The 27,903-nt window shown below is 43.8% G+C and overlaps 1 protein-coding gene across 1 annotated transcript in view; it reads left to right on the plus strand.

Annotated features, from left to right (window-relative positions):
* ERBB4 (erb-b2 receptor tyrosine kinase 4) overlaps positions 1-27,903 on the plus strand; it is a 1,004,693-nt gene that overhangs the window by 766,401 nt on the left and 210,389 nt on the right. Inside the window, exon 16 of the mRNA XM_066575628.1 lies at positions 19,253-19,297. Within this exon, the coding sequence (XP_066431725.1) occupies positions 19,253-19,297 (45 nt within the window). The remainder of the gene's footprint in view (positions 1-19,252; positions 19,298-27,903) is intronic.

Below are 27,903 nucleotides of genomic sequence, written 5' to 3' on the forward strand. Positions count from 1 at the left end.
AAACCCATTAATCGCTTTGGTTAATGTGGCTTAAGTGGTAACTAGGCCTGGAGGCAGCCCAGTTTAATGAAAAATTGGTTCAAGTTAAAGTTTCAACGCTTTTAAGAGCATTGAAACGTATAAAAATTGTTTAGAAAAATTATATGAGTGAGCCTTGTGGCCCTAAGAAAAATTGCCCGTTCGGCCTGATTACGTGAGGTTTCAGGAGGAGGAGCAGGAGGAGGAGGAGGAATATTATACACAGATTGATGAAGCAGAAATGTCCCCGTTTTGGATGGTGATAGAGAACGATGCTTCCATCCGCGGGTGCAGCCTACGTATTGCTTAGGTATCGCTGCTGTCCGCTGGTGAAGAAGAGAAGTCTGGGGAAATCCAGGCTTTGTTCATCTTGATGAGTGTAAGCCTGTCGGCACTGTCGGTTGACAGGCGTGTACGCTTATCTGTGATGATTCCCCCAGCCGCACTAAACACCCTCTCTGACAAGACGCTAGCCGCAGGACAAGCAAGCACCTCCAGGGCATACAGCGCGAGTTCAGGCCACGTGTCCAGCTTCGACACCCAGTAGTTGTAGGTGGCAGAGGCGTCACGGAGGACGGTCGTGCGATCGGCTACGTACTCCCTCACCATCCTTTTACAGTGCTCCCGCCGACTCAGCCTTGACTGGGGAGCGGTGACACAGTCTTGGTGGGGAGCCATAAAGCTGTCCAGGGCCCTAAAGAGTGTTGCACTGCCTGTGCTGTACATGCTGCTCGATCTCCGCACCTCCCCTGCTACCTGGCCCTCGGAACTGCGCCTTCTGCCACTAGCGCTGTCGGATGGGAATTTTACCATCAGCTTGTCCGCCAGGGTCCTGTGGTATAGCAACACTCTCGAACCCCTTTCCTCTTCGGGAATGAGAGTGGAAAGGTTCTCCTTATACGTGGGTCGAGCAGTGTGTACACCCAGTAATCCGTAGTGGCCAGAATGCGTGCAACGCGAGGGTCACGAGAAAGGCATCCTAACATGAAGTCAGCCATGTGTGCCAGGGTACCTGTACGCAACACATGGCTGTCTTCACTAGGAAGATCACTTTCAGGATCCTCCTCCTCCGGCCATACACGCTGAAAGGATGACAGGCAAGCAGCATGGGTACCGTCAGCAGTGGGCCAAGCTGTCTCTTCCCCCTCCTCCTCATCCTCCTCATGCTCCTCCTCCTCCTCCTCAACGCGCTGAGATATAGACAGGAGGGTGCTCTGACTATCCAGCGACATACTGTCTTCCCCCGCCTCCGTTTCCGAGCGCAAAGCATCTGCCTTTATGCTTTGCAGGGAACTTCTCAAGAGGCATAGCAGAGGAATGGTGACGCTAATGATTGCAGCATCGCCACTCACCACCTGGGTAGACTCCTCAAACTTTCCAAGGACCTGGCAGATGTCTGCCAACCAGGCCCACTCTTCTGAAAATAATTGAGGAGGCTGACTCCCACTGCGCCGCCCATGTTGGAGTTGGTATTCCACTATAGCTCTATGCTGCTCATAGAGCCTGGCCAACATGTGGAGCGTAGAGTTCCACCGTGTGGGCACCTCGCACAGCAGTCGGTGCACTGGCAGATTAAACCGATGTTGCAGGGTGCGCAGGGTGGCAGCATCCGTGTGGGACTTGCGGAAATGTGTGCGCAGAGCCGGCGCACCTTTACGAGCAGGTCTGACAAGCGTGGGTAGCTTTTCAGAAAGCGCTAAACCACCAAATTAAAGACGTGGGCCAGGCATGGCACGTGCGTGAGGCTGCCGAGCTGCAGAGCCGCCACCAGGTTACGCCCGTTGTCACACACGACCATGCCCGGTTGGAGGCTCAGCGGCGCAAGCCAACGGTCGGTCTGCTCTGTTAGACCCTGCAGCAGTTCGTGGGCCGTGTGCCTCTTATCTCCTAAGCTGAGTAGTTTCAGCACGGCCTGCTGATGCTTGCCCACCGCTGTGCTGCCACGCCGCGCGACACCGACTGCTGGCGACGTCCTGCTGCTGCTGACACATCTAGATTGCGAGACAGAGGTTGCGGAGGAGGAGGAGGAGGGTGCTTTAGTGGAAGAAGCATACACCGCCGAAGATACCACCACCGAGCTGGGGCCCGCAATTCTGGGGGTGGGTAGGACGTGAGCGGTCCCAGGCTCTGACTCTGTCCCAGCCTCCACTAAATTCACCCAATGTGCCGTCAGGGAGATGTAGTGGCCCTGCCCGCCTGTGCTTGTCCACGTGTCCGTTGTTAAGTGGAGCTTGGCAGTAACCGCGTTGGTGAGGGCGCGTACAATGTTGCGGGAGACGTGGTCGTGCAGGGCTGGGATGGCACATCGGGAAAAGTAGTGGCGACTGGGAACTGAGTAGCGCGGGGCCGCCGCCGCCATCATACTTTTGAAGGACTCCGTTTCCACAACCCTATACAGCAGCATCTCAAGGCTGATAAATTTGGCTATGTGGACGGTTAACGCTTGAGCGTGCGGGTGCGTGGCGGCGTACTTGCGCTTGCGCTCAAACACTTGCGCTAGTGACGGCTGGACGGTGCGGTGCGAGACATTGGTGGATGGGGCCGAGGACAGCGGAGGTGAGGGTGTGGGTGCAGGCCAGGGGACGGTAGTGCCTGTGTCCTGAGAGGGGGGTTGGATCTCAGTGGCAGGTTGGGGCACAGGGGGAGAGGCAGCGGTGCAAACCAGAGGCGGTGAACGGCCTTCGTCCCACCTTGTGGGGTGCTTGGCCATCATATGTCTGCGCATGCTGGTGGTGGTGAGGCTGTTGGTGGTGGCTCCCCGGCTGATCTTGGCGCGATAAAGGTTGCACACCACTGTTCGTCGGTCGTCAGGCGTCTCTGTGAAAAACTGCCAGACCTTAGAGCACCTTGGCCTCTGCAGGGTGGCATGGCGCGAGGGTGCCCTTTGGGAAACAGTTGGTGGATTATTCGGTCTGGCCCTGCCTCTACCCCTGGACACCGCACTGCCTCTTGCAACCTGCCCTGCTGCTGCCCTTGCCTCCCCCTCTGAAGACCTGTCCTGAGTAGGCGTTGCAAACCAGGTGGGGTCAGTCACCTCATCGTCCTGCTGCTCTTCCTCAGAATCCTCTGTGCGCTCCTCCCTCGGACTTACTGCCCTTACTACTACCTCACCGATAGACAACTGTGTCTCATCGTCATCGTCCTCCTCACCCACTGAAAGGTCTTGAGACAGTTGCCGGAAGTCCCCAGCCTCATCCCCCGGACCCCGGGAACTTTCCAATGGTTGGGCATCAGTGACGATAAACTCCTCTGGTGGGAGAGGAACCACTGCTGCCCAATCTGAGCAGGGGCCCGAGAACAGTTCCTGGGAGTCTTCCCGCTCCTGAGCATGTGTCATTGTAGTGGAGTGAGGAGGCTGGGAGGAAGGAGGAGCAGCAGCCAGAGGATTCGGATTTGCAGCAGTGGACGGCGCAGAACTGTGGGTGGACGATAGGTTGCTCGAAGCACTTTCTGCCATCCACGACAGGACCTGCTCACACTGCTCATTTTCTAATAAAGGTCTCCCGCGTGGACCCATTAATTGTGCGATGAATGTGGGGACGCCAGAAACGTGCCTCTCTCCTAATCGCGCAGCAGTCAGCTGCGATACACCTGGATCAGGAGTTCGGCCTGTGCCCACACCCTCACTTGGGCCTACGCGTCCTCGGCCGCATCCACGTCCTCTAGGCCTACCCCTACCCCTCAGCATGCTGTATTACCAGTGATTTGATTTCCCAGCCAGGAAATAAATTGGCGCAAGCCTGCTGTTAAACTTAGCTGGCTGCGTATGATTTTTGTTTAAGTTCTCCACCCAGCACACACGTACCCAGAACGCTGAGGACTGTCAGAGGCAGGCCAAATAGAATAGTTGCCCTTTTTTTTTAAAGGAAAGGCCCACTGCCTATATTCAATCAATAATAAATGTGTTGTGGCCCTGCAGTGTGTCACAGAACTGCAGTGTTGCACTGTTATTAACTGCAGCAGAGCGGTGATTTCCCAGCCAGGAAATAAATTGGCGCAAGCCTGCAGGCCAAATAGAATTTTTGCCCTTTTTTTTTTTAAAGGAAAGGCCCACTGCGTATGTTCAATCAATAATAAATGTGTTGTGGCCCTGCTGTGTGTCACAGAACTGCAGTGTTGCACTGTTATTAACTGCAGCAGAGCGGTGATTTCCCAGCCAGGAAATAAATTGGCGCAAGCCTGCAGGCCAAATAGAATTTTTGCCCTTTTTTTTTTAAAGGAAAGGCCCACTGACTATATTCAATCAATTAATAAATGTGTTGTGTGGCCCTGCTGTGTATCACAGAACTGCAGTGTTGCACTGTTATTAACTGCAGCAGAGCGGTGATTTCCCAGCCAGGAAATAAATTGGCGCAAGCCTGCAGGCCAAATAGAATTTTTGCCCTTTTTTTTTTAAAGGAAAGGCCCACTGACTATATTCAATCAATTAATAAATGTGTTGTGTGGCCCTGCTGTGTATCACAGAACTGCAGTGTTGCACTGTTATTAACTGCAGCAGAGCGGTGATTTCCCAGCCAGGAAATAAATTGGCGCAAGCCTGCTGTTAAACTTAGTTGGCTGCGTATGATTTTTTTTACGTTCGCCACCCAGCACACACGTACCCAGAACGCTGAGGACTGTCAGAGACAGGCCAAATAGAATTTTTGCCCTTTTTTTTTAAAGGAAAGGCCCACTGCCTATATTCAATCAATAAAATATGTCTTCTGGCCCTGCCTACACAATTCTGTCCCTGGAGTATTACTGCAGGGCGCAATGCTCTGCACGGCCGATTTGGGGGAAAAAAAAAAGTGCAACACTGCTAACAGCAGCCTCCACAGTACTGCACACGGTTAGATGTGGCCCTAAGAAGGACCGTTGGGGTTCTTGAAGCCTACACTAACTCCTAACACTCTCCCTGCCTAACCACCACTTCTGTCCCTGGAGTATTACTGCAGGGCACAATGCTCTGCACGGCCGATTTGGAAAAAAAAAAATGTGCACCACTGCAAAAGGCAGCCTCCTCAGTACTGCACACGGTTAGATGTGGCCCTAAGAAGGACCGTTGGGGTTCTTGAAGCCTACACTAACTCCTAACACTCTCCCTACAGCAGCTCCAACACGATACCACTGTCCCTGATCTCTGTCACAACACATCTGAGGCGAGCCGTGGGAGGGGCCGACTTTTATACTCGGGTGACACCTGATCTCCCCAGCCACTCACAGCAGGGGGTGGTATAGGGCTGGAACATCACAGGGGGAAGTTGTAATGCCTTCCCTGTCTTTCAATTGGCCAGAAAAGCGCGCTAACGTCTCAGAGATGAAAGTGAAAGTAACCCGAACATCGCGTGGTACTCGTTACGAGTAACGAGCATCCCGAACACCCTAATATTCGCCCGAGCATCAAGCTCGGACGAGTACGTTCGCTCATCTCTATTTAAGAGTCATTACATTACTCTTTCCATGGATTTGAAGTGGGTTATGCTAGATTTAAGAAACACTTGTTTGTGAGCAAAAGTCACTGTGGAAAAAAAACATTGGAATTAAAAACGGATTGAGTAGTGTAGAGAGAAAAGAAGAAACAGAACAATCATATAAATTAAAGACAATGCTATGAATTATGAATTGTGGTCCGAGAAGTATACTAATAAGACAACCTTTTATGCCATTGTATATCCTGAGTTAGACAGACAAATCAATTATAGTCATATGATATATAGTAAATTGTAATGCCCTAATGTAGCTGCAGCAAACAGTCGGGTCAGCAAGAATAGTCAAAGAAACAGAGCCACCCTTTTCAACATCGGTTGAATCCATCCAGCTGCACCAATCTGCCTGCAATCATATGTTCCATAAAACAGTTATGTTGGGTTGTTTAGAGAATTTTGGCCAGAGAGGGAGCATCTGGGGATCTCCATTTCCTGGCAATAGCTGATCTAGTTACTGTTAATATATGGGAGATCATAAAACGGTCATGTGGAGTACACCCCTCAAAGCCAATGGAAAGCACTGCAGGCCAATACTTGGGCCCTAGCGTAGGTCTATTTACAAGTCGGAACTAATTGCATAATGAATCTGTTCCCACAGAACCTTGAGAGGTGGGCATGACCACCAGATGTGAAGCAAAGAGCCTTCCTGCTTTTTGCATTTCCCAGCAAATGTTAGAATTTTGCAGGGATATCTTTGCTAGACAATACAGGATTAATTACCTTCTATATAATAGTTTTCTATTAGTTTCCAAGTGGTTTGTACAATGGCATGATTTAAATCCTAGCTGGAAGGCTTATAATCATTGGTCCTCATTGAAAGACTCCTGGATTTCTTCTTACCATCTGGTTTTGAAAAGAGGTGTAAGTGGTAAAGGGCCTAAGGTTAGTGCTGCATATGCTACAGGAATCCCTTTGGAGTGCTTTTTTAAATTATACCAATAAGTCTCAAATTTTGTAAGAGGTGATACAATATTGACCCAGTGCTTGGGTGAATCATCTAACCACCAACTCCTCATTTGATCTAGTAGGACAGCATAGTAATATTTTCTATGCATGGACATCTCAATCTTCTTTGACAAGGGTGAAGGTACGGGATCTTTGCTGGAACTCTAGCCCTGTGGTTGTACCAAATACAACACATTAATAGGTTTTGTATTTTGCTCAGTATATGGTTTGGTATGGCTAAGGAAGGTTGTGGAATAGGTACAGGGCTTTGGAGAGTAATAACATCTTTGTAATAGAGATATGACCCAACCAGGATATTTTGTAGGTTAGAATAGGACTTGATATCTTTTTCTAGCAATGATAGGCTTTAAAGTTAACAGGGCCTAACTGTTTTATAGAAGACATTGGTGTAATACCCAGATATGGAATTTGCCCTTCTGACCATTTATACAGAAAGAGGTTTTATAGTCTTTTTTGGGTGGTTTCAGGGATTCTGATATTGAGAATTAAAGGTTTGTAAGCATGAACGTTGTAGTAGCTCACCAAGCCTAATCTCTCAGTAATATTTGAGAATGTACTCAGAGAAAACTGAGTACCCTGGAGCTGTCAGGCACAGAATCACATCATCTGCAAATTGACCAAAGCAGTGTTCAGTAGTGTCTACTTTGATGCCGGAGATAGTGGTGTGGTGACCCGGAGGGTTCACTCAGGACACAAGGCCCACGCATAGGAGCTGGGAGGTTAAAGCTGTCAAGGGTCATGACGGCACTCACCAGTCTCCTTCCCGGAGGGCTGCATGTGACCTCGGCCCAAGTACCACAGGGCATCTTCTAGACACTCCTAGGATAGGGATGGCAATTAAACATTTAACAGGATCTGCAGGTTGTCAAGGGTGACGCCACCATTCCTTTCCCACCGGAATATGACGTTGGCAGTAATAAGTAGAGTACACACACTGTTAACTTTTTAGTACCTCAGTCCCTGGGAGCGGTCAGGGCCTGGGAGAACTTTACTGTAATAACTGGAACACTTTACAAAGGTACACTCATACAGCAGTGCAGGCCAAACAGAGGAAGAAGATCTGGGAGGAACTCAGGGTGATGCTGGTCCTACAATCCTGAGGATTTGTACAGAACCACTCCTGGAAGGGGTATACTCAGGATGACACCGGCCCAACAGTCCTAGTTATCTGTCCGGGACAGCTCCTGGTAAAAGAGAAGGGGTTGACTCTTCACAGATATTCCCTGGACACAGTACCTCTGCACGATAATCCGGGTCTTAGGTTATTCTCTCTCTTTCACTTTACTCTTAAATGTTTCTTGGCATAGAACCTCTCAGGGAATTGCGCCTCTTCTTCCATTCTCTTCACCACATGAGGGTTGAAGGCACTGTTTGTCCTCCTTTCCTGAATCTCCAACTTTTTCTACCACACCCAAATCACTCATACTTATATCCTCTAGCATACCATATGAGATGAAATGGTTACATTCACAGGCATATCCCAGCTTCAGTCAGACATTAACTCTTTACTCACTGCAGCGGTGTAACACACATGACAAATGACTAGACAAAATCTGCACAGTGCATCTACACAAGACATTACATGCATGAAATTTATGGAGGGGCCAAGAATATATGTTCTGGGCCACCACATTAGGGAATGAGCGAATCATCTGAGCAAAGCGTATCGGAGAGAATGGACACCCCTGACGTATTCCATTGGAGGTGGAGAGTGGGGTGAAAATTGAGCCAGAGTTAAACACCTGGGCTGAGGAGGAGGAGTATGGGACCATTATAGGTGACAGCAAAAAGCTGCCAGATGACATTCCAAAAGAAACTCTGTAAGGTAACCCCAATGTACGTGGTCAAATGCCTTCTCCATATCCAAAGCAAGGAACAAGGAAGGCATCCCCTGATTAGACATCATAGAGATAATATCTATAAAACGGCGAGCACTATCCACTGTCGGACATCCTTTGATAAATCTTACCTGATCCTTTTTAATTAGGTTTGGCATAACCTCTGAGATTCTATTAGCTAACACTTTTGCATATATTTTTATGTCTGTATTCAAAAGACACATAGGCCTGAAATTGGGTGGGCTGTCTGGATTTTCCCAGGTTTAGGCAGAGTGATAATGATAGCATTCAGTATCTCTGGTGGAGTGCAGCCCTTGACCACCATTTCATTAAATACTTTAGATAAGCAAGGGGCTAAGGTGTATCTGTGGGTTTTGTAATACTCATTGATTTAAGGGACTTAATAGACCCACGACCTCGACTGCATTGAATGGTTGACATAGAATATTCACCTCATACTTTGATTGTGTGGGCAACTCTATGGTCTTCAAGAATGTAGTTATATCATTGTGTGTGGGTTGTGTAGTAAAGGTATCCTCAGTAAATTATATAATGATTTACAATATGTTGCTAATGTGTCCACAATGCCCTCAGGATTAAAATGTAGGGAATGCAGAGTTTAGATGAGTGCGCTCTAGCTTGTCTCACTATTAAAGCTCCTGGTCTATCGCCATGCCAGTAGTAGGTCGTTCTCAATTTTCTTAGAACTAAATCGTGGTCACATGTTTGAAGTTCCTGAAGTTGTTGGTGTACCGCAGATATCTCTTTGGCTCTTTCTATAGAATATGATATTTTATTCTGTCTATGTAGTGTGCATAGTTGTGTTCACAATGCTAGTCGTCGAGTATTACTATGTGTGTTGTCATAAGATGCTTGTGTTAAAAAGTGGCTCCTTATAAAGGCCATAAAGTAGGATCAGATACCTCGCCATTATCATTATGGTTGAAGAAATCTACTAGTGCTTGTAATCAGTGGAGGGCATATTTTGGGTGTTGCAGTATATAGTTGTTGAGGCGCCAAACTGATTGGTTAAACTATTAATGTACTGACATTATTGTAGGGGCATAATCTGACTATGATAGGGTGCCTATGGCTGTGGAAGAGATATTGCTGAGAAGATTTTTCTCCACCAACATAAAGGCAATTCTGCTGTATACTTTGTTAGGGTGCTAGAAAAGGGTATTGTCATACCGAGTTGGGTTTATGCATTATGTCAAATAAGTTATTATTATTGAAGAGAAACAATAGAGATTGATCAATTGGTGGGGTTAGAAGTAGATGCATCCATAGAGGGCTAGAGAGTTTTTTAAAATCATCTATTAGCGTTAAGGAACCTACTTTGTGTTTCTTTCTAATTGAGAGGGTCTTAATTCATGTCTAGAATTAAGTACACTGAAGTTATAGTATAGGAAACAATGCTGATAGAGCAGACCAGAGCGACATATCGTCTGCCCTTATCAATAACTGCCCTCCCAAGAGAGAATGCTACCATATAGTTAACATCTACAATCACTCCTTCTTTTTTATGCATTGCTGAGGATGAAAAAATTTGAGTAAAATCGCTTGTGGTTTAATTAAAATATATCTTCCTTATTTAAATGTTTTACACATAGAACATAGAACGTCAGCATTTATCGCTTGGGCCTCTCACCATAGCATTACTCTTTTAACAGGTGAATTTAAACCTTTGGCATTGATGGAGGTTATATTTAATACCATTATTATATTTTATCAAGGTCTGATTAGGCTGGGAGAGAACCTGGAGGATCCCCCCCCCCCCTCCCCACCACCAGAGGTTTAAGATCACCTCAGGGAATTCCCCAGCTTCCCTCCACCCAAAGCACATCCGGTTTCAACACGTACACCAAAGTATCTCGGACCAGTATACACTAAAAAATAATACAGTGGTATTAAAGTAAGCAGTAAGCCCTATAACATGGAATAATAACAGTAACACAATAACACAAATAATCACAGAAGTCAATACTACAATCATTACCATAGTCCTGGTGGGGAACTGGAATTTCAGATTACCAGAAAATTTTGTGCTAAACACGGTAATATTAGAAGGTAGAATACCTGGCAAAGGAGAAGTAGAAACAGGCCATGCATATTCTAGATGAGTGACGTTGGCCTACATATGGCAAAGAGTAGTGTAAGTGTTATTTGGGTTGACATGTGCCATAGGCACTTCTGGATCACTCCACATGGATGGATGGAGAGTTTCTTTTTCCACTTGGTTCAATGGGATCTTGTGGGATGGGATTCCATCCTGAGCAGAGCTTTAGAGCATCCTCTGGTGACTGTGCCACAATTTTGTTTCCGTTTCTTGTGATGATCAGCTTCATCAGAAAACTCTACTTATGTATGATGCTGTTTTCCCTTAGTATTTTGGTATTGTGTGTAAATGCTCTCCTGCGCAGGAGTGTAGTGGCAGGCAGATCAGCAAATATTTTTTAATCCATCTGGAATTATGGGAGAGAGCCTGGCAGCTTCCATTATTTTGTCTTTTATATGAAACAAAGTATGCAAGTAATCACATCGCTTGGTATAGAACTAGAATGCGACCTAGGCTTGGGAGCCTATGAGCTTGGTCTATTGTTAGATCATGTTGGCTAACATCAGGAAGCAGGACGGTAAAGTAGTGAGGAAATCTTTAAGTTATTCATTTTTAATTATTTTGGGCATACCTCTTAGGCCAGCCGGTGACCCTCCATACCTTATTTTCCTGTATTGTAGATGACCGTGATGGCTCACCATCAGTCATGCTCAGTACAGTTTTTTTCTACTGGTAGAGTCACCCTGACAAGTGCCAACTCCACCCCACCAGCTCCTCAGTGTGGGCCTTGTGTCTTGGTCATTGTTGGGACACCATAGCTACATGCTACTGCTACTGGTCAGCGCTATTTTGCGGCCCCTCACTATCAGGAAAATAGCCTGTAAGCTTTAAAGGGCTCTTGTTATTTCTGCTGTGGACCATCGGGGTTTATGATCTGGCACTGTTAGGAGTGCAGGAGGTAAACAACAAGCTCCAATTAGTTGCTGTCCACAGCTGTTTTTTGCCATTTTACAGGCGTGTGACCAGGAGAGGAGACCCTACGCATTCTCTGTCATGCGCCGCTAACCACGCCCTTCCAATGGGTTCCATTCCCTGCATATTGCATGTGTAAATACGTGAGCAAATATATCAGTGTGAAGGAGCCCTAGGTCTGTACTCAGGCGGCCATATGCAAGTTACACCTTAAAAACTTGGGTATAACTGGAACTGGACAGCATGTGGAAACTTGTCTGTGTGCTATCCAATATTCACTGTCCTCCCATTGCATGTGCTATTCTCAACTGTGAAAAAGGGCAGTAATATTACATGCAGGGATTTCATTCACACATCAAACCAATTGAAAGAACAATCGTGTGAATACCCTAATTGTCAATAATGGCAATAATGGGCCAATAATGGGACAGTATCACTGTCTGTTATGGGAAAAGAGCAACATTGGAAGAGAATATCAGCTATTAGACTATAGACAGTAGAAATATTATATTAGATTTATAGAATGTGAAGATATTACACTTCATGATTGATGATATTGTGTACAGCAGTAAATTAATAATGGAGTGGAGTAATGAAAGGAGGCTCAGACGTCCCTGGAAATTGACCATGTAGGTCCGGGATTTTTCGGATCCTCTCCATCTCTTACCAATTTCTTTTTTACATCTTTTCTAGTTATAGTAGCTGATTCTTGCAGACAACAATTTGTCTGCAAGAAGGCAGATGTAAATTAATGGCAGCAATTGTAAAAGAAAGTGAGACATGTTACATATAAATGGGAATTTACAAGTCTATGCAAATCAATAGTCACCAACCTGGTATAAAGAAGCCGATTGTTAAGCCTTCTGTACACAAGCAGTATTTACTTGGTATTAAGCTACTGCATTCATTCTGCCTAAAAGCAGCAGTAACTTACCACAGCAGGTGAACACCTGATTCATAGGCAGAAATCTCTAAATAAGTAGATATTTCCTAAAAATGTCATGCAAGAATGATAATGGCTTAACATTTTGTGTGCAACGATATCTTTGTGGCCGTTGGTCCTTTCAAATATCTAATTATTATGTAATTAATTATAAATATGCTATACTACTCTGGGGATTTCACAGCAATTTAAAACCAAGAAAAGAGACTCTACACATGAATGAGGTTTTCCTATCTAAATTTAACATTAGAAAAATCTGATTAATAATGCAGGCAGAGATGGGGAATAGAATGGCTTGACTGCCTTTCTATGCTGTCAGCACAGTCTCTATCCAATATAGTTAAGTCAAGTGGTCCAAAAAGTTAAGAGAAGAGATTATTGCCTTGCACAAACAATTAAAATTATTAAAAGATAACAAAGGCGTCAAATGTTCCTAGAAATACAGTTGTAAGATTCATAGTTTGCATGTTCAAAGTAAGGGGAACACTGACTACACTACCTGGACGTGGCAGGAAGAGGAACCGGTCACTGGTGGCCACCAGATTCCACCCTCAAATGACTGCAAAAGACCTTCAGCAATATTCGGTAGCAGCAGGCACTGAGGTTGCCGCTTGCATAGTAAGGTACATACTAAACATTGAAGGTCTTCATTAGAGTTGAGCGAACGTACTCTGTCGAGCTTGATGCTCGTTTGAGTATTAGCGTACTCGATGGTGCTCGATACTCAAACGAGCATCAAGCCGTGTTCGACCCTGCCCCAGTTTTTGGCTCCTCCACGCTGTGACGTGCCTGTTTTGGCCCCTCCCGGCTGCGACACAGTGCACGTCATTGGCAAATTTATTGTCTGGCAGGCGAGAGAGAGAGAGAAACGAACCTAGAAAAAAAAAAAAAAAAAAAGCTCAGCACCCGGCGTCCCACATACAAAAATGCTCGAGTCTCCCATTGTAGTCAATGGGGTTCGTTACTCAAGTAGAGCTCTCGAATTTTACGAAAAGCTCGACTCGAATAACGCGGACCCAAGCATTTGGATGCTTGCTCATCTATAGTCTTTATGCCTGAACTCCAAGACTTACATCTTGACTGACCCAAAAGCACATGAAATGTTGGCTCCAATATTGTCAAAACCATCTAAATAAGCAGAAGTTTAGGGATTCTGTTCAATGACTAAACAAAACTGGAACTGTTCATGCTTACGGGTCAGCGGTATGCCTGGAGGAGAAGGATTGAAGCATACGCTGAAAGAGGCATTCTGCATACAGTGATGCTTTGGAACTGCTTTGCCTCCTCTAGAACTGGAAACCTGCAGCGTGTGAAGAGCAAGATGGATTCAATCAACTAGCAGGAAATCCTAAGACAAAAAGTCATGTCTTCTGTGAAGAACCTGACGTTTGGACTTCATTGAACCTTCCAGCATGACAATGATCCCTAGTGTACCTCAAAGCTCACAAAGGCTTGGCTTTAGAAGTCTTGGAAGATTCTGTAGTGGACTGACTTGAAAATCTTTTGTGGGACTTGAAGACGACAGTTGTAGCGCACAAACGCAACAGTATTAGTAAACAGGAGGCCATTGCCCACAAGGACAAAAATTCCACAGGAACATTGTCAGCAGCTGATGTCTAGCTATGCTTCACGATTGCAGAAGGTAATAACAGCAAAAAGTAATACATACACCCACTGGCGTAACTACAGGGGATGTGGTTGCACCCGGGCCCAGGAGCCTTAGGGGGCCCAGAAGCCACTTTTCTCCATATAGGGAGCCCAGTACGATGAATAAAGCATTACAGTTGGGGGCCCCATTACAGGTTTTGCATTGGGGCCCAGAAGCTTGAAGCTACGCCTCTGCATACACCTATTATGAGAAGGAGAGGGGGATGAATAATTCTGTAGTAGCTATTAAAAGTGGCATTTTATGTTGAATTTGGACAAATTACTTGTTATATTAGCCGTGTTGAGCCATTCAAATTGTTCTTGATAGTTTTTTTGTTTTCTTTTTTCTTTTTTCTTAAACAGCTGAAAGTCGTACATTTAGCAAATAAACCTAATTTGCAATGGGGGTTGAGCAATTTTGATTGTAACTGTAAGTAGATCATGGGGAAGATCTCCATATTGACTGTTCATATATACACTATATGCGCAAAAGTATTTGGACTCTACAGAAAATCAGCAAATATGCAAACGCTGAGTTTGCCGAACAGTATGCTGGGAAGAGCATGGCTAAAATAAAAAGCTGCTCATTTTGTAATAACTATTCCTTCATCTGATCGAGCACTTGTGGGACAAGCTGGAGACACGGGTACGACATCGCCACCTGCGCCCATCCTCAGAACAATCTCGTATCATAGCCTGACACGAGGAATGGCAGCTATTCCTGCCCAGACTTACAGAGAACTTGTGAAAAGTACGCCTCACTGTGTTGTCACTGTAATACAAGCAAAGGAGGGCCAAAATGTTACTAAATAGAAGAATAAAGCACTTTTTTTTGAAAAACATGCAGTGTCCAAATACTTTTGTCCATATAGTGTATATACTGTATATATTAGCTGGTGTATCCAGCGGCACCCGTGTTAATTTGCTACAGGTTTTTACCTGTTGTTCACATAGAAAAGTTTATGAAATCATGGTTTTCAGAGGAATAAATTATGTATACACATAGAGGAGCATTAGATTCTCCTCAGACTGCGTGTATTGATGTCCCTCTGCAAAATGTGCCGCCCCTCCGACTCTCCTCACTTTTTACCCTTAAAGGTAACACTCCTTTCTATTCAAGTTTACCCCCATACTGCAGATTGCAGCCACTTCTTAGCCTTAAAGGCATTCTCCGTGCCTGCAGTTCATGGCCGCTTCCTTATGTACTTTACAGCCTTTCAGAATATGAACACAGAGGTAAATTAGATTCTCCTCAGTATATACACACAGAGGTGAGGTAGATTCTCCTCAGTATATACACACAGAGGTGAGGTAGATTCTCCTCAGTATACACACATAGAGGTGAGGTACATTCTTCTCAGTATATACACATAGAGGTGAGGTAGATTCTCCTCAGTATATATACACAGAGGTGAGGTAGATTCTCCTCAGTATATACACACAGAGGTGAGGTAGATTCTCCTCAGTATATACACACAGAGGTGAGGTAGATTCTCCTCAGTATATACACATAGAGGTGTGGTAGATTCTCCTCAGTATATACACACAGAGGTCATTTAGATTCTTTTCAGCATATACATATAGAGGAGCATTAGATTCTATTCAATATATACACAAAGAGGTGAGGTAGATTCTCTTCAGTATATACAAAACACTTCCCTGGGCTTTATGGTTTTTGAGAAAACCATGTATCGTGGATTTTGCACAGTTTTTCATGCCAAGATTTGAATATTGAGGTTATGACCCCTTCACTTTTCCTATTTATGAACTAAAGAATGGTTGTACGAAATTTCAAGTTTGTGCGGTACAGATGTGTGTTATTAGTTACATTACATATGGGGGTCACTCGCTTTTGCACTTAGAATTCAATAATCAAGTTTGTATGACATTGGGAAGTTAGAGAATTAGATTAGGTACATAACATGGGAGGTCACTTACTGTTGCACTTAGAATTGAATAATCAAATTGCGACCCCTTTACTTTTCCTATTTAGGACCTAAAGAATGCTCGTGCCAAATTTCACATTTGTACGACACCAGGAAGTTAGAGAATTAGTGAAGCGTCAGTCAGGGAGCCAGTCAGTCCATCAGTCAATCAATCAGTGAGGGTTTTCACCTTCATATATATAGCTATTAGCTTGCACCTCAGTTGTTTTTTTTTCTAAAGTAAATAACCTTAATTTTGGTACTCTCTCTGGGTGCTGTAATCAAAAAACACTATGTTATTCCTACTGACAGGTGATGTATGATTCAAAGCCTAAAAGACCACCTAGGATAGGAATCGTGTACTAGTCATTGCCATTTTTCCCGCAAAGTTTCATTAAGATATGGTTAAACAGTCATTACATTTTCCGAGCATCACGGAAAATTAAAATAAGGGATTTGATTGGACTACGCATAACACGAAATCTTAAAACACGTTTTAAGTTAAGCGTGAGGCTTTTTGTGTTCTATTCCTTTATATTTATGCCATGCTTATTTGTGTTTTTGGAAGTCAGTCTTTTTAACTACAGAACACAGATGTTTGCCAAGGAACGCTGAAGATTTAGTTCCTGCCCATGAGAACTGAGTGTTGAACAAATGAGTGCTCACAAATGCTTCTGAGAGTCACACTGGTGGCATATACTGTATATATAATTAGTATATAAAGAGGAACGCCGCTAGAATAATGATCATTTTTAGTATAGGAGATTGACAAATAACAAATAAGAATAGACTTACGGCGAACCTACGGCAGAGTGAATTTCCATGAAATGTGTTGGCCTATGAAGTCAAATGCTTTCAAGTAGAAGCAGTATTTTAGGGTAACCTTCCAAGTGTAACTAATATTTATGTGTAATTTTTTTCCTTGACTCAGTAGCGCTGTGAACACATGAAACTCACTTTCCTTGAAGTTGTTATCCTTCCTTATATGTGGTAGAAGCTTACTTTAAAGGGAGGAAATTGACGATAAATAAGAATCATTCTTTGAATACCCGCATCAACACAACTCATCAAGAAGCAAGTGAATTGAAATATGAAGACATATTAGGGAAGACCCAAAGCGGTGCAGCCCTAAGCTTTCCTTAAGCCTTTTAAATGTTCTTCCTCTAGTGTGATGGGACAAGATGGACAGAAATATAATTTTATGGAAATGCTTAGTTAATGTCAATGTTTATAATGAGCTGGGAAGTAAAATCCAGGTGTTTGTGTATTCAAGATCTGTACCCATAAGACCATTGGGTTGTTTGCCTTTTTGAAATTCCAATCCTTTCTTTAAAGCCTTTTCATTTCTGTTGAGCGCGCTGGTCTAACATCAGCCTGTCCTGAAGTTGCCAATTCTAATTTTAAGCTCTAGGGGTTTATACAGAAACGGAACAGAAAATAATTGTGCGTTGGCCATTTAACTGCCATTTGAATGGAGATAAGCTGTGATCTGTGCTGCTTTTTTGTGGGTAGTAATCACGGGCTCAGTGTTGTGTAAGCCAAAAACCCAGAGAGGGGCAGAAAAACAAGACCTTGGCATTGGGAGGTCTCCTGCGGGCACAGGTGAAGCTTACTTGCTACTGCTAATGCCAATTTGTAGAGGAGGGCGCCACCTTTATGCTTCTGCTCTCTTTGTTTACTGCTGTTTGAAAACCAATCATTGTAATTATTTCTGTCACGGGTGACAGCTGAGACAAAGGACCTTAAAGTTAACTCTTTCCATGAATGGGAGTCTGACTCATGTTATGAAAAGATCTTGTGCATGACAAGCTTGGTTTGAAAGGCTGAAAATAATAGTGTTATATACGGCGCTCGTTTGCAGCTGGCTTTTGGGTTGTTTCTTTTTCTTGTAGTTTTTCTTTTTAGGATTTTATTTTCTCTGAATTTATATATTGAGAGATCCAAAGCTTACGTAGAAGTATCTCAAAGACATAGACATAAACTGAGCTAAGGTCTTGCAAATTATGTAATGGATAACCCACTCGTAAGTCTTGCACCATTGGCACCATCTAATGCTTTCAACAGGGCTGCTTAAAGGGCTGTTACAAATCCAGTTTTTAAAAGTAGAGCTCAATGAGTTAAACTAATATAACAAAGGGTACTTAACTATCCTTAGCCTTGGCAATCCAGTGCTGCAGCCCAGGGGTGTAACTAAAGGCTCAGGGGCCCTGATGCAAAAGGTGAGCTGGGGCCCCCCCTCTATCTGTATCTGTACCCGTACCCATACCTAAACAATGCTGCACAGAGGCATAACTTGAAGCTTCTGAGCCCCAATGCAAATCCTGTAACAGGGCCCCCAACTATAATGCTTTATTCATAGTACCAGGCTCCCTATATGGAGAAGAGAGGCCTTATGGGCCCCCTAAGGCTCATGGGCCCGGGTGCAACCGCACCCTCTATAGTTACGCCCCAGTGACTCTCCCGGCGTCTGTTGACAGCAGAAGTCCTGTGACTGCTGCCTTCCAATTAGAGGCCGCAGCACCATCATTTTAGACTTATGAAATCAGGGCACCCAGGATGTAAGTACTGTTGCCCCAAGAATAGGCAGTGATAGTACGGCCTCTGATTGTACCCTTTGTTTTATTATCTTCAAACATATGGCTCGGATTTAAACAACTTAAGGGGGCATTTATTACAGTTTTAATGCCAGAATTATGGCATTAAAAAGTTTTGTCACAAGGCTCACTTTGACAAATTGTGTGACTTCTCTGGTTTCTGCCACTTTCTTATAAAGAGGGTGTGGCCTGTCAGGAGGGGACGTGGACATCTTGGACTGACAGATTTATGTATAATTTATCCAGAAACTGGTGTAATTATGTCAGAAAATGTACACTAGGTTTCAGGGGCGTAACTATAGTGGGTGTAGAGGATGCGGTTGCACCCGGGCCCAAGAGCCTTAGGGGGCCCATAAGGCCTCTCTTCTCCATATAGGTAGCCCAGTACTATTAATAAAACATTATAATTAGGGGCCCTGCTACACATTTTGCATTGGGGCCCAGGAGCTTTAAGTTACGCCTCTGCTAGGTTTGACATTTCCGAGAAGGTGCACAGAGGTGTCGGGATGCAGCTAACATATGAAGAGGTGCATCATATACCAGGGGAAATTATAGTAAGACCAGCAATATTACAACTAGTGTATTATTTATTACTGTAATCTGGGGGCAAATGGAGAATATTGTTTTGCTTCATTCAGAAAACTTGCAGACACAGCATAAAAATATGTGACTTGTGAGTTGAGCCTTGCAGTTATTGGTTGCTGGATTTCATAATGTTAGGTATTATTTCTTGTTTTATTTTTTCCCATTGTTAATATTCTTACTTCCAAGTATTTTTTTTATCTTTGTATTATTAATTTTTTTTTTCCTTTTCTTCCATTACAGATGTAGAGGACCACGGATCAAAGACTGCATTGGAATCATAGACAGGTAGCTGCTTTACTTGACTTTGTTTTTGTATTTTATTCTTATATGTACATATACGTTTAGTCAATATAGTATTGAGATGTTTTCTTTAATTGTCAATAGTTGTTTTTACAAGGCCCTAAGATAGACCATGAATATGTGGTTGTTCAAGGGGTTTTAAGGACAAAAAAATATTATTGGTAGGTCATCAATAGTTAATCATCGCAGTTCCGCTACTCAGGATCTTCTGCAATGAGCTGTTCGCTCAGCCTGCTGACCGTGCAGTGGGTTGGATGTGTGTCATTGAAGACAGGAGTGGAAGTCTCTTAACTGGCTTCACTCTCATTAAAATCAATGGCAGCTGAAGTGGCTATTACACTTCCACATATGTCTCCAGTGCTGGAGGTAGAAGTGCCGGAAATGTGATAGTCAACTTCAGCTCCCATTGATTTTAATGGCAGTGAAGCCACCTAGGGCACTTCCATTCTCATTCCCTGTCCTGCTGAACTTACAGTGGGCCGCGGATCCCAAGTAGTGGGTCCTCGGTAATTATCTATTAATGACCTATCCTGTGGATAGGTCATCAATAGTTTTCACTAGGAAAACCCCTTTAAGGGTCCAACCACTAGGAATCCCACTGATCAAGAGAATAAAAGTGCTACAATTCTTCTTGTTCCATTTTAGCCTGAGGAAGGATCAATAGAGGATCCGAAAGCTTGGTGTAACATCACGTGTTTTTGATTAAAAGGTATCATATCTACAAGATTACTTGGTTTCTCGCACTGAGAACAATCACACATTGCTCTACTGGTTAACACTGTACCAAACCTTTTTTTCATTTTACAATTCTTCCTGAAACCCTGAGAGCTGCCACTGATTGGTCCCTGCGCTGAGTCAATCAGAGGCAGCACTCACCCATTCATGAATTCATGAATGGGTGTGAGTGAGAGCTGCCTCTGATTGGTGAGGCTGTGACCAATCAGAGGCAGCTCATTCAGCAGGCGGGGATTTTAAATCCCCACCTGCTGAATACTACAGAAAGCAGTTCAGGAGAACTGCCGGCCAGACGCGGCTGATCTCCGGCTGCAGCGGAAAGGTGAGTATACATTTTTTATTTTTTTTTGCACATTTTAGGATGATTTTCAGGTAAGGGCTTATATTTTTAAGCCCTTCCCGAAAAGTCATCCCGCGCTCGCCGGCAGCCCATTGCTTTCAATAGAGTTGGCTGTATTGCCGGCTCCATTGAATTCAATGGTCAGTGTTTGTTTAATCGAGACGAGTACCGTGTGGTCCTCATCTCGAGTAACGAGCATCTCGAGCACCCTAATACTCGAACGAGCATCAAGCTTGGACGAGTGTGCTCGTTCATCTCTAATCATGGGTTTTATAGTGTATCTTGATAGGTAATTGCTACCTAGGTTTGCTATAAACAGAATTGCATATTGCAGTGTGCATTGTGATCCCATTGCCACCCCCATCTGTTTCAGAGAGAAGTATTGACCAAAGCAGTAGTTATTTTGGGTCAGTATGAATCCCATTAGCTTGGTGATTGGTTCTGTCGGCAGCTTTCTAGTCAATACAAATAGTCTAATAGCTTTTTTTTTGCACAGCGAGATCTGACTAACTTCCCACTGAATTGAGCCAGGAAATGTGGTTGCTACACATGTGTACCAGAAAAGCGGGTTCTAATTAGTCTTCCCTAGCAAAGTAATGCACACACAATGAATTAGGCTCCTCATTACCCAGACCTCATTTAACTCATGAAGCTTTAATTAACTGAGAGTCTTCCTCATCCCCCACTGTGAGCAGTATACTTTCACTGCCGCGTAAACATCAACTGAAATTATGGATCCCTTAGAAGACATTGTGGTTAAATGAGCGAGTTTCCTTTATCACATGTTTATTGGACCCCAAAGACAAAACACATTAACACAATATAGTCTGTTCAATAGCCTTCTCTTTCCCACAATGGGACTCCCTGTTTGGCTACAGGATAAGCTACTTTACATGTAGCAGTTTATTCTTGTATGGTTTGAGTCCTTTCTCTACTCTACAGTATATATTTATTCAACCTGTAGCATTCCCAATACTGCTAGGCTTTAAATCCCAGCATTCTGCTCTACGCAGCGGTTGGTGAACTAGATAAGAATCTAATACAATAATGAACTTTAACACAGTACTAAGGCAATTGCTTTTTCTCTTTGATATTGTAGCATTGTAAGTAGATGTAGTGCTGAGTTACCTGCAGAATATGGTCACCTTCATCCGTCCAGACCTTTCAGAGAAACTGAGCAACAAATTTGGAAACAGGGGACAAGGACAGGCTAAGGGTCATAAAAAAACACAGGAGAATCCTGGGTGGCTACATGTCCAAGACAAGACAACAGATAGTGGTAGAAATGTAGGTGAGGCTTATGGTCTTTTCCTGGTTGGACCTGCCAAAAAAACTGATCACCCGCTCCGAAGAGGGTGACCCCACGTCAGGAACCTGAAATGTCAGGTATAATATGGTAGAGGGACTAAATGTGGAAAAAGTGGGATAGAATAGACAAACAAAGAAGCTGTTGACAGAGTTCCAGAGTAATTAAAGTCAGAACCAGAGAGAGAAGTAAACAGTTGTAGTCTGAAGTCCGAAGTCTAAAAAAAGGAAATAAGCACACAGAAACGCAAGGACTAAACACATCAAACCACTGAGCAAGACCGGTATGCAAGTGTATTACTGGCATTTCTGTAAGGAGGAGCCGGAATAAATGCCTAAAATAGGCCACTGATAAACTGGCTGAGACGGTAGACAGATCAGCCAGCCTATTAGCTCTACAGCACAGGGGGGGTGTTTCTGCCTTGGCATCTAGCACTGAATATAACTTTGCATGCCCCCCAGCAAGCAAATGCCATAGTCCGGCACTGAGGTTGCATTCAGACGAACGTATATCGGCTCGGTTTTCACGCCGAGCCGATATACGTCGTCCTCATCTGCAGGGGCGGGGAGGACGGAAGAGCCAGGAGCAGGAACTGAGCTCCCGCCCCCTCTCTGCCTCCTCTCCACCCCTCTGCACTATTTGCAATGAAAGGAGGCGAGGCGGGGCTAAGTTCTGAGAATTAACCCTGCCCCTGTTCCGCCTCTCCCCATTGCAAATAGTGCAGAGGGGCGGAGAGGAGGCAGAGAGGGGGCGGTAGCTCAGTTCCTGCTCCTGGCTCTTCCATCCTCCCCCCCCTCTGCAGATGAGGACGACGTATATCGGCTCGGCGTGAAAACCGAGCCGATATACGTTTGTGGGAATGCAGCCTGATGCTGTGACATCACACCGGACCTGCACCCAATCCCTGTTACCACTAGCAGTGCCATGACAACTATAGCCACTTTAAGGCCAATGTCCCTTATTCTGTGGACTTATGGTTCTAAAACAATACTTTTTAATCTGTGACTATCAACCACAACCCCCTAGCAGGCCGTAACAGTCAGGAATGATGGGAATAGTGGTTTTGAAGAGCTCAAGAGCCACAGGTTGCTGAACATTGTTCTAATAAGAGCATTCCTCATATAAAATACATTTGTAGAATTAAAAATATCAAGCTTTTTATATATCACGAGCAATTTGTATTTAAATTCCTCTTAAACCATATTGGATTAACCATAGTATTGCACATTTTGACCTCTGGGGTTTTATATCCTACTATTATGCAGAAAATAATTCTAAATTGAGCATATCGATGCAGTATAATTTTATTAATGCTTCATTTTCTGTACGTGCTGTAACATAATGACTGGACACAAAAAAAGAAAAAAAACGTAAATGAGGTCCACCATAGTTGTTTTATATACTGAGGTTGGGTTGTTCTGAGCTGGATTTTAATTTATAAAAAAACACCTAGTGGGCAATATAAGTGAAGAGCTCCGAAATCTCAGATTAATTAAAAAAATAAATACATGTTATATCCGAACTGAGTGCAATAGATACTTCCAAATTGAACTTAAAGGGGTTGTCCCGCGCCGAAATGTTTTTTTTCAATAGCCCCCCCGTTCGGCGCGAGACAAACCCGATGCATGTGTTGAAAAAAAACCCCGGATAGTACTTACCCGAATCCCCGCGCTCCGGTGACTTCTTACTTACCTTGCGAAGATGGCCGCCGGGATCTTCACCCTCGGTGGATCGCAGGTCTTCTGTGCGGTCCATTGCCGATTCCAGCCTCCTGATTGGCTGGAATCGGCACACGTGACGGGGCGGAGCTACGAGGAGCAGCTCTCCAGCACGAGCAGCCCCATTCAACACGGAGAAGACCGGACTGCGCAAGCGCGTCTAATCGGGCGATTAGACGCTGAAAATTAGACGGCACCATGGAGACGGGGACGCTAGCAACGGAACAGGTAAGTGAATAACTTCTGTATGGCTCATAATTAATGCACAATGTACATTACAAAGTGCATTAATATGGCCATACAGAAGTGTATACCCCAACTTTGTTTCGCGGGACAACCCCTTTAAATCTTATATCCCCGAAGGACAAATATACACTCAAGGTACAAATACGAATAACATAACATTGCATATAAGGAAACCAAAAACTCGGAAACAGGGAATCTAACTCTAACCTATTAATGCAAGGAGACACTGCCTAAAAGCAGAGCACCTGACCTGATGAGGGCAATCGCATGTCAGTATGCTGGGGTGACTCAAATTCTCCCTAGTTGGTAACCGGTAAAGTGGCAGAAGATAGATGTTACACAAATAAGTATACCATAAATGCACAGGCAACTAGATGTAACAACACCCCAGATAAAGTTAAAAAGCCAGACAGGACTTATCTAAGAAGAGACACAGAACCAGAACATAAGCCACTGACTTGACTAGGAAACAGCCTCAGGGTGGCTTCACACGAGCATGTTTTTGTGTGTACATAGGTGCGTACATAGGTGCGCACCTATGTACGTGCAACAACACGTGTGTATGAAGGTCCGTGCATTGTCTTCAATGGAGCCGCGGCTGCAGCCAATGGCTCTATTAAAGGCAATGTTCTGCCAGGACCCCTGAATTGTTTTTCAGGGAAGGGCTTTACATAAAAGCCCTTCCCTGAAAAAAACTGAATTTTAGTGTAAAAAAAAAAAATACTTACCTGTCCGTCGCTGCTGTGTCACCACAGGAATGAAGAACACATCTGCTGCATGCAGCAGATGTTTCCTTCATCCCCGTGAGGAAAAAAAAGAATTCCCTGCTGCACCTGTAACAGATGTGACAGATGCAGCAAAGAAATTCTAAATCCCCCTGGGGAATAAAGAATTCTCTATCACAGCTGTGACAGATGTCTATTTAATGACAGCTGAGAGCTGCCTCTGATTAGTCACAGTGCTCAGCCAATCAGAGTCAGCCCATTCAGCAGGCGGGGATTTAAAATCCCCACCTGCTGAATATTCCTCAGAGCAGTGCATGAAAAGAGCCAGCTGGACACGGCTGAACCCCTGCAGCTAAAGAAAGGTGAGTATGTTTTTTTTTTTTTTGTTTTTTTTTAATCACCATTATTTCATGTTTTTCAGGGAAGGGCTTATATTAAAAGCCCTTCCTTGAAAAACAATTACAGGGTGCCGGAAGCTGGATCTGCTACCGCAGCTGTGACAGGAATGAAGAATTCCTCTGCCACATCTGTCACAGATATGGCAGGTGCAGCAGAGAATTCTTTTTCCTCGCGAGGGGATGAAGGAAACATCTGCCGCATGCGGCAGATGTGTTCTTCATCCCTACGGCTACATGGCAGCGGCGGAGAGGTAAGGATTTTTTTTTTTACACTAAAATTCTTGGTTTTCAGAGAAGAGCTTATATGTAAAGCTTTTCCCTGAAAAACAATTCAGGGTTGCCGGCAGACCATTGTTTTCAATGGAACCGCCGGCAGCAACCGCAGCTCCATTGAAGACAATGCGTGCATTTCCTACAGTGCACACATGTCCTATCTTTACAGGCACTCACCTGTAAAACATGGACATGTGAACACACCATAGAGAATGCATTGGTTCTAATAGAAGTGTATTTTTGTGCGCGCGTATGCATGCACAAAAACACGCTCGTGTGAAGCGACCTTCAGACTGAGAGCATAACTGAAATAAATGTGCACAGACTAAGGCGTTATTCACACGAGTGTATATCGGTCGCATTTTCACGCTTGACCGGTATACTCAACCATCTGAGGATTGGTTTCCAATGCATTCGTTCATATCTGCGAATATACGGCGCGTAAAAATGTTGCACCTTAAAAAATGGAACATATGCATTCTATCTTTTGACCAATATATCTGCTCCTACGGGACGACTCTATGCAACATTTTGATCCTGGTTTAAAATCCAACCAAGCGAAACATCTAGATGGAGTTTTAAATATTTTACATATTTATATAGGGCCAATATATAACCTAATACTGTGCATAGATTGTCATCACTCACTGACCCCAATGGAGACTCACAAGCTAGACTCCAAATTAACCTGTTAGAATGTTTTTTCTTAGAGTGTGGAAGGAAGCCCACACAAACATTGAAGGAATACACAAGCTCCTTGGCGATCTTGGCCTTGGTTGAATTCAAACCTAGAGCCTAGTATTGCAATGCAACAGTACTAACCAGTGATCCCCCATGCTCCCCACTGCTTGTGTTGGTGTGGGTTTCTTGTAGGTTCTCCAGTTTCCTTCCACACTTCAAAATCATACTAATAACCTAATTAGCTTCCCATGAAATAGACCCCGGTGTGTGTATGTCTAAGATTATTAGCTTGTGAGCGCCACTGACCAATGTGAATGTGAATGATGACAATCTCACCACTATGAACTATATTAGTACTATAATTGGTACTATATAGTGGCAATTGTAAGCTTTTCTTTAGATGAGCGGGATCCTCTCGTCAACTTTGGAACTTTCTGGGAGTTGCATGTCTGAGATAGGCAAATTAGCTTTTGAGCACCACTGACCACAGAGACTGTTGTCAATGATGGCAATCTCAGCTCTATGAATTATATTGGCACTATAATTGGTACTAGATAATGGCAATTGTAAGGTCTTCTCTAGATGAGAACGCTCCTTGTGTCAACTATGGAACTTTCTGGCAGTTGCATGTATTAAGTATGTCCTCTAAGCTGATACTCGGAATAAAGTCTGTTTTGAGATAAACTTCTGATAGTAAAATAACAGGTTGGTAGGCAACTTGAACATGTTCAAGGCTTAGTCCAAGAGTGAAGAGACCCCTTGATAGCAGCCTTCAAATATGTCCATCCGCAGTTACATAGAAGCTATTGACTACCATTAGTAGTATTAGTACTACACCTAATAATACTGTTCCATTTGACTTTGAGAAGACTATTATTTGGTATGGAGCCGATATACTCTGCAACGGTCCCTTTTTTCCTTGAAATTGCAGCACATATGGGCACTTTTATTGGAAATTAAACTGATAAATTGATGTATATTCTTTTATGATTTAACATTGCAGATACAAATTGGGAGTGCATATTGGGGTAGTACTGGAAATACGTTGTGTGCTCTGTTCTTTCATCCTTGTCATACTGATTAAATAATCATTACTACTAATGATGGTCCTATATTTCACTCAAAACATCAACCCATGAAAATGGAAATATACCTCAGTTAAGCAAATTAACATATTTGGAACTGTAGTGACTAAAAGGTTAATACCTGCTAATTTGTGGCTAATTTCTGCACACATTTGCCACCTGTTTTAGGCAGATAAATGTACTTTGTGCCTTTTCAACAAATTGTTGTTCTAAATTTGCGCTCTGGCAATTATCAGAAATTACTGCATTAAGAGGAATTTCGACAGTAACTGCAGCTTCCAGGCTTCGCAAATCACCCCATCTTGCTAAATGGCTTCCCTTTGATGAGATGGTTGCTAAGATGCAAAGCTCTATCCAAATTATCAGCTCGTTGTAGCTTTATATTTAACATGTTTGTGTATTTCTACTTATGAACTGTTCACCTTTGCACTGTATGATCGCCCAAAGGGTCTCTTCATTAGACTGAGATATGCTTCACAAGTTCACCGCATGAAGATAACATCCAATAGAGCCATCCTGGACCATTGGATATGGTCTTTGAAGTTCGGCTGGTACATACCGCAGTATGAAAGATCTATACATGATGTTGTTTTCCCGTTTTAATCGCTTATTATACACTTCTGATACTTGAGGCAATTATTACATACAGTTTTTGATTAAAATCATCTAAGGTAGATGTACTTGCCCACAATATAATGAAAGGTTTTACATTTTCTGCAACATGACATGTAACGTAGGCTTCCTAGATGCCCCCAAGGTTACCGAAGACAAAAGTTAGATTGTGATGGTTCAGTAGATGTAGTACTGGGTCCCACCAGGGCAACACTTGTATACAGATTATGTATTCTTCTAGAGTTTGTCTTGGTTTCATCTGAGTACTTTGATTTACTCCTGTATTGCAAAAATAATATATAAGAAATAGGAGCTTTTCGACTTTACATTGCTTAAGACTCGAATTTGAATATTGGCTTGGATCTGTCTTAAGGATGTAGCTTTGCTTCATATTGCCACGTCCCGACAGCAGAAACAGGGTCGTGGCATAATGGCCACAAAGCAGAAACAGACTAGCGGCACAATGTCAGTC

This window comes from Eleutherodactylus coqui, chromosome 8, assembly GCF_035609145.1.
Source record: "Eleutherodactylus coqui strain aEleCoq1 chromosome 8, aEleCoq1.hap1, whole genome shotgun sequence".
Classification (NCBI taxonomy): Eukaryota; Metazoa; Chordata; class Amphibia; order Anura; family Eleutherodactylidae; genus Eleutherodactylus; species Eleutherodactylus coqui.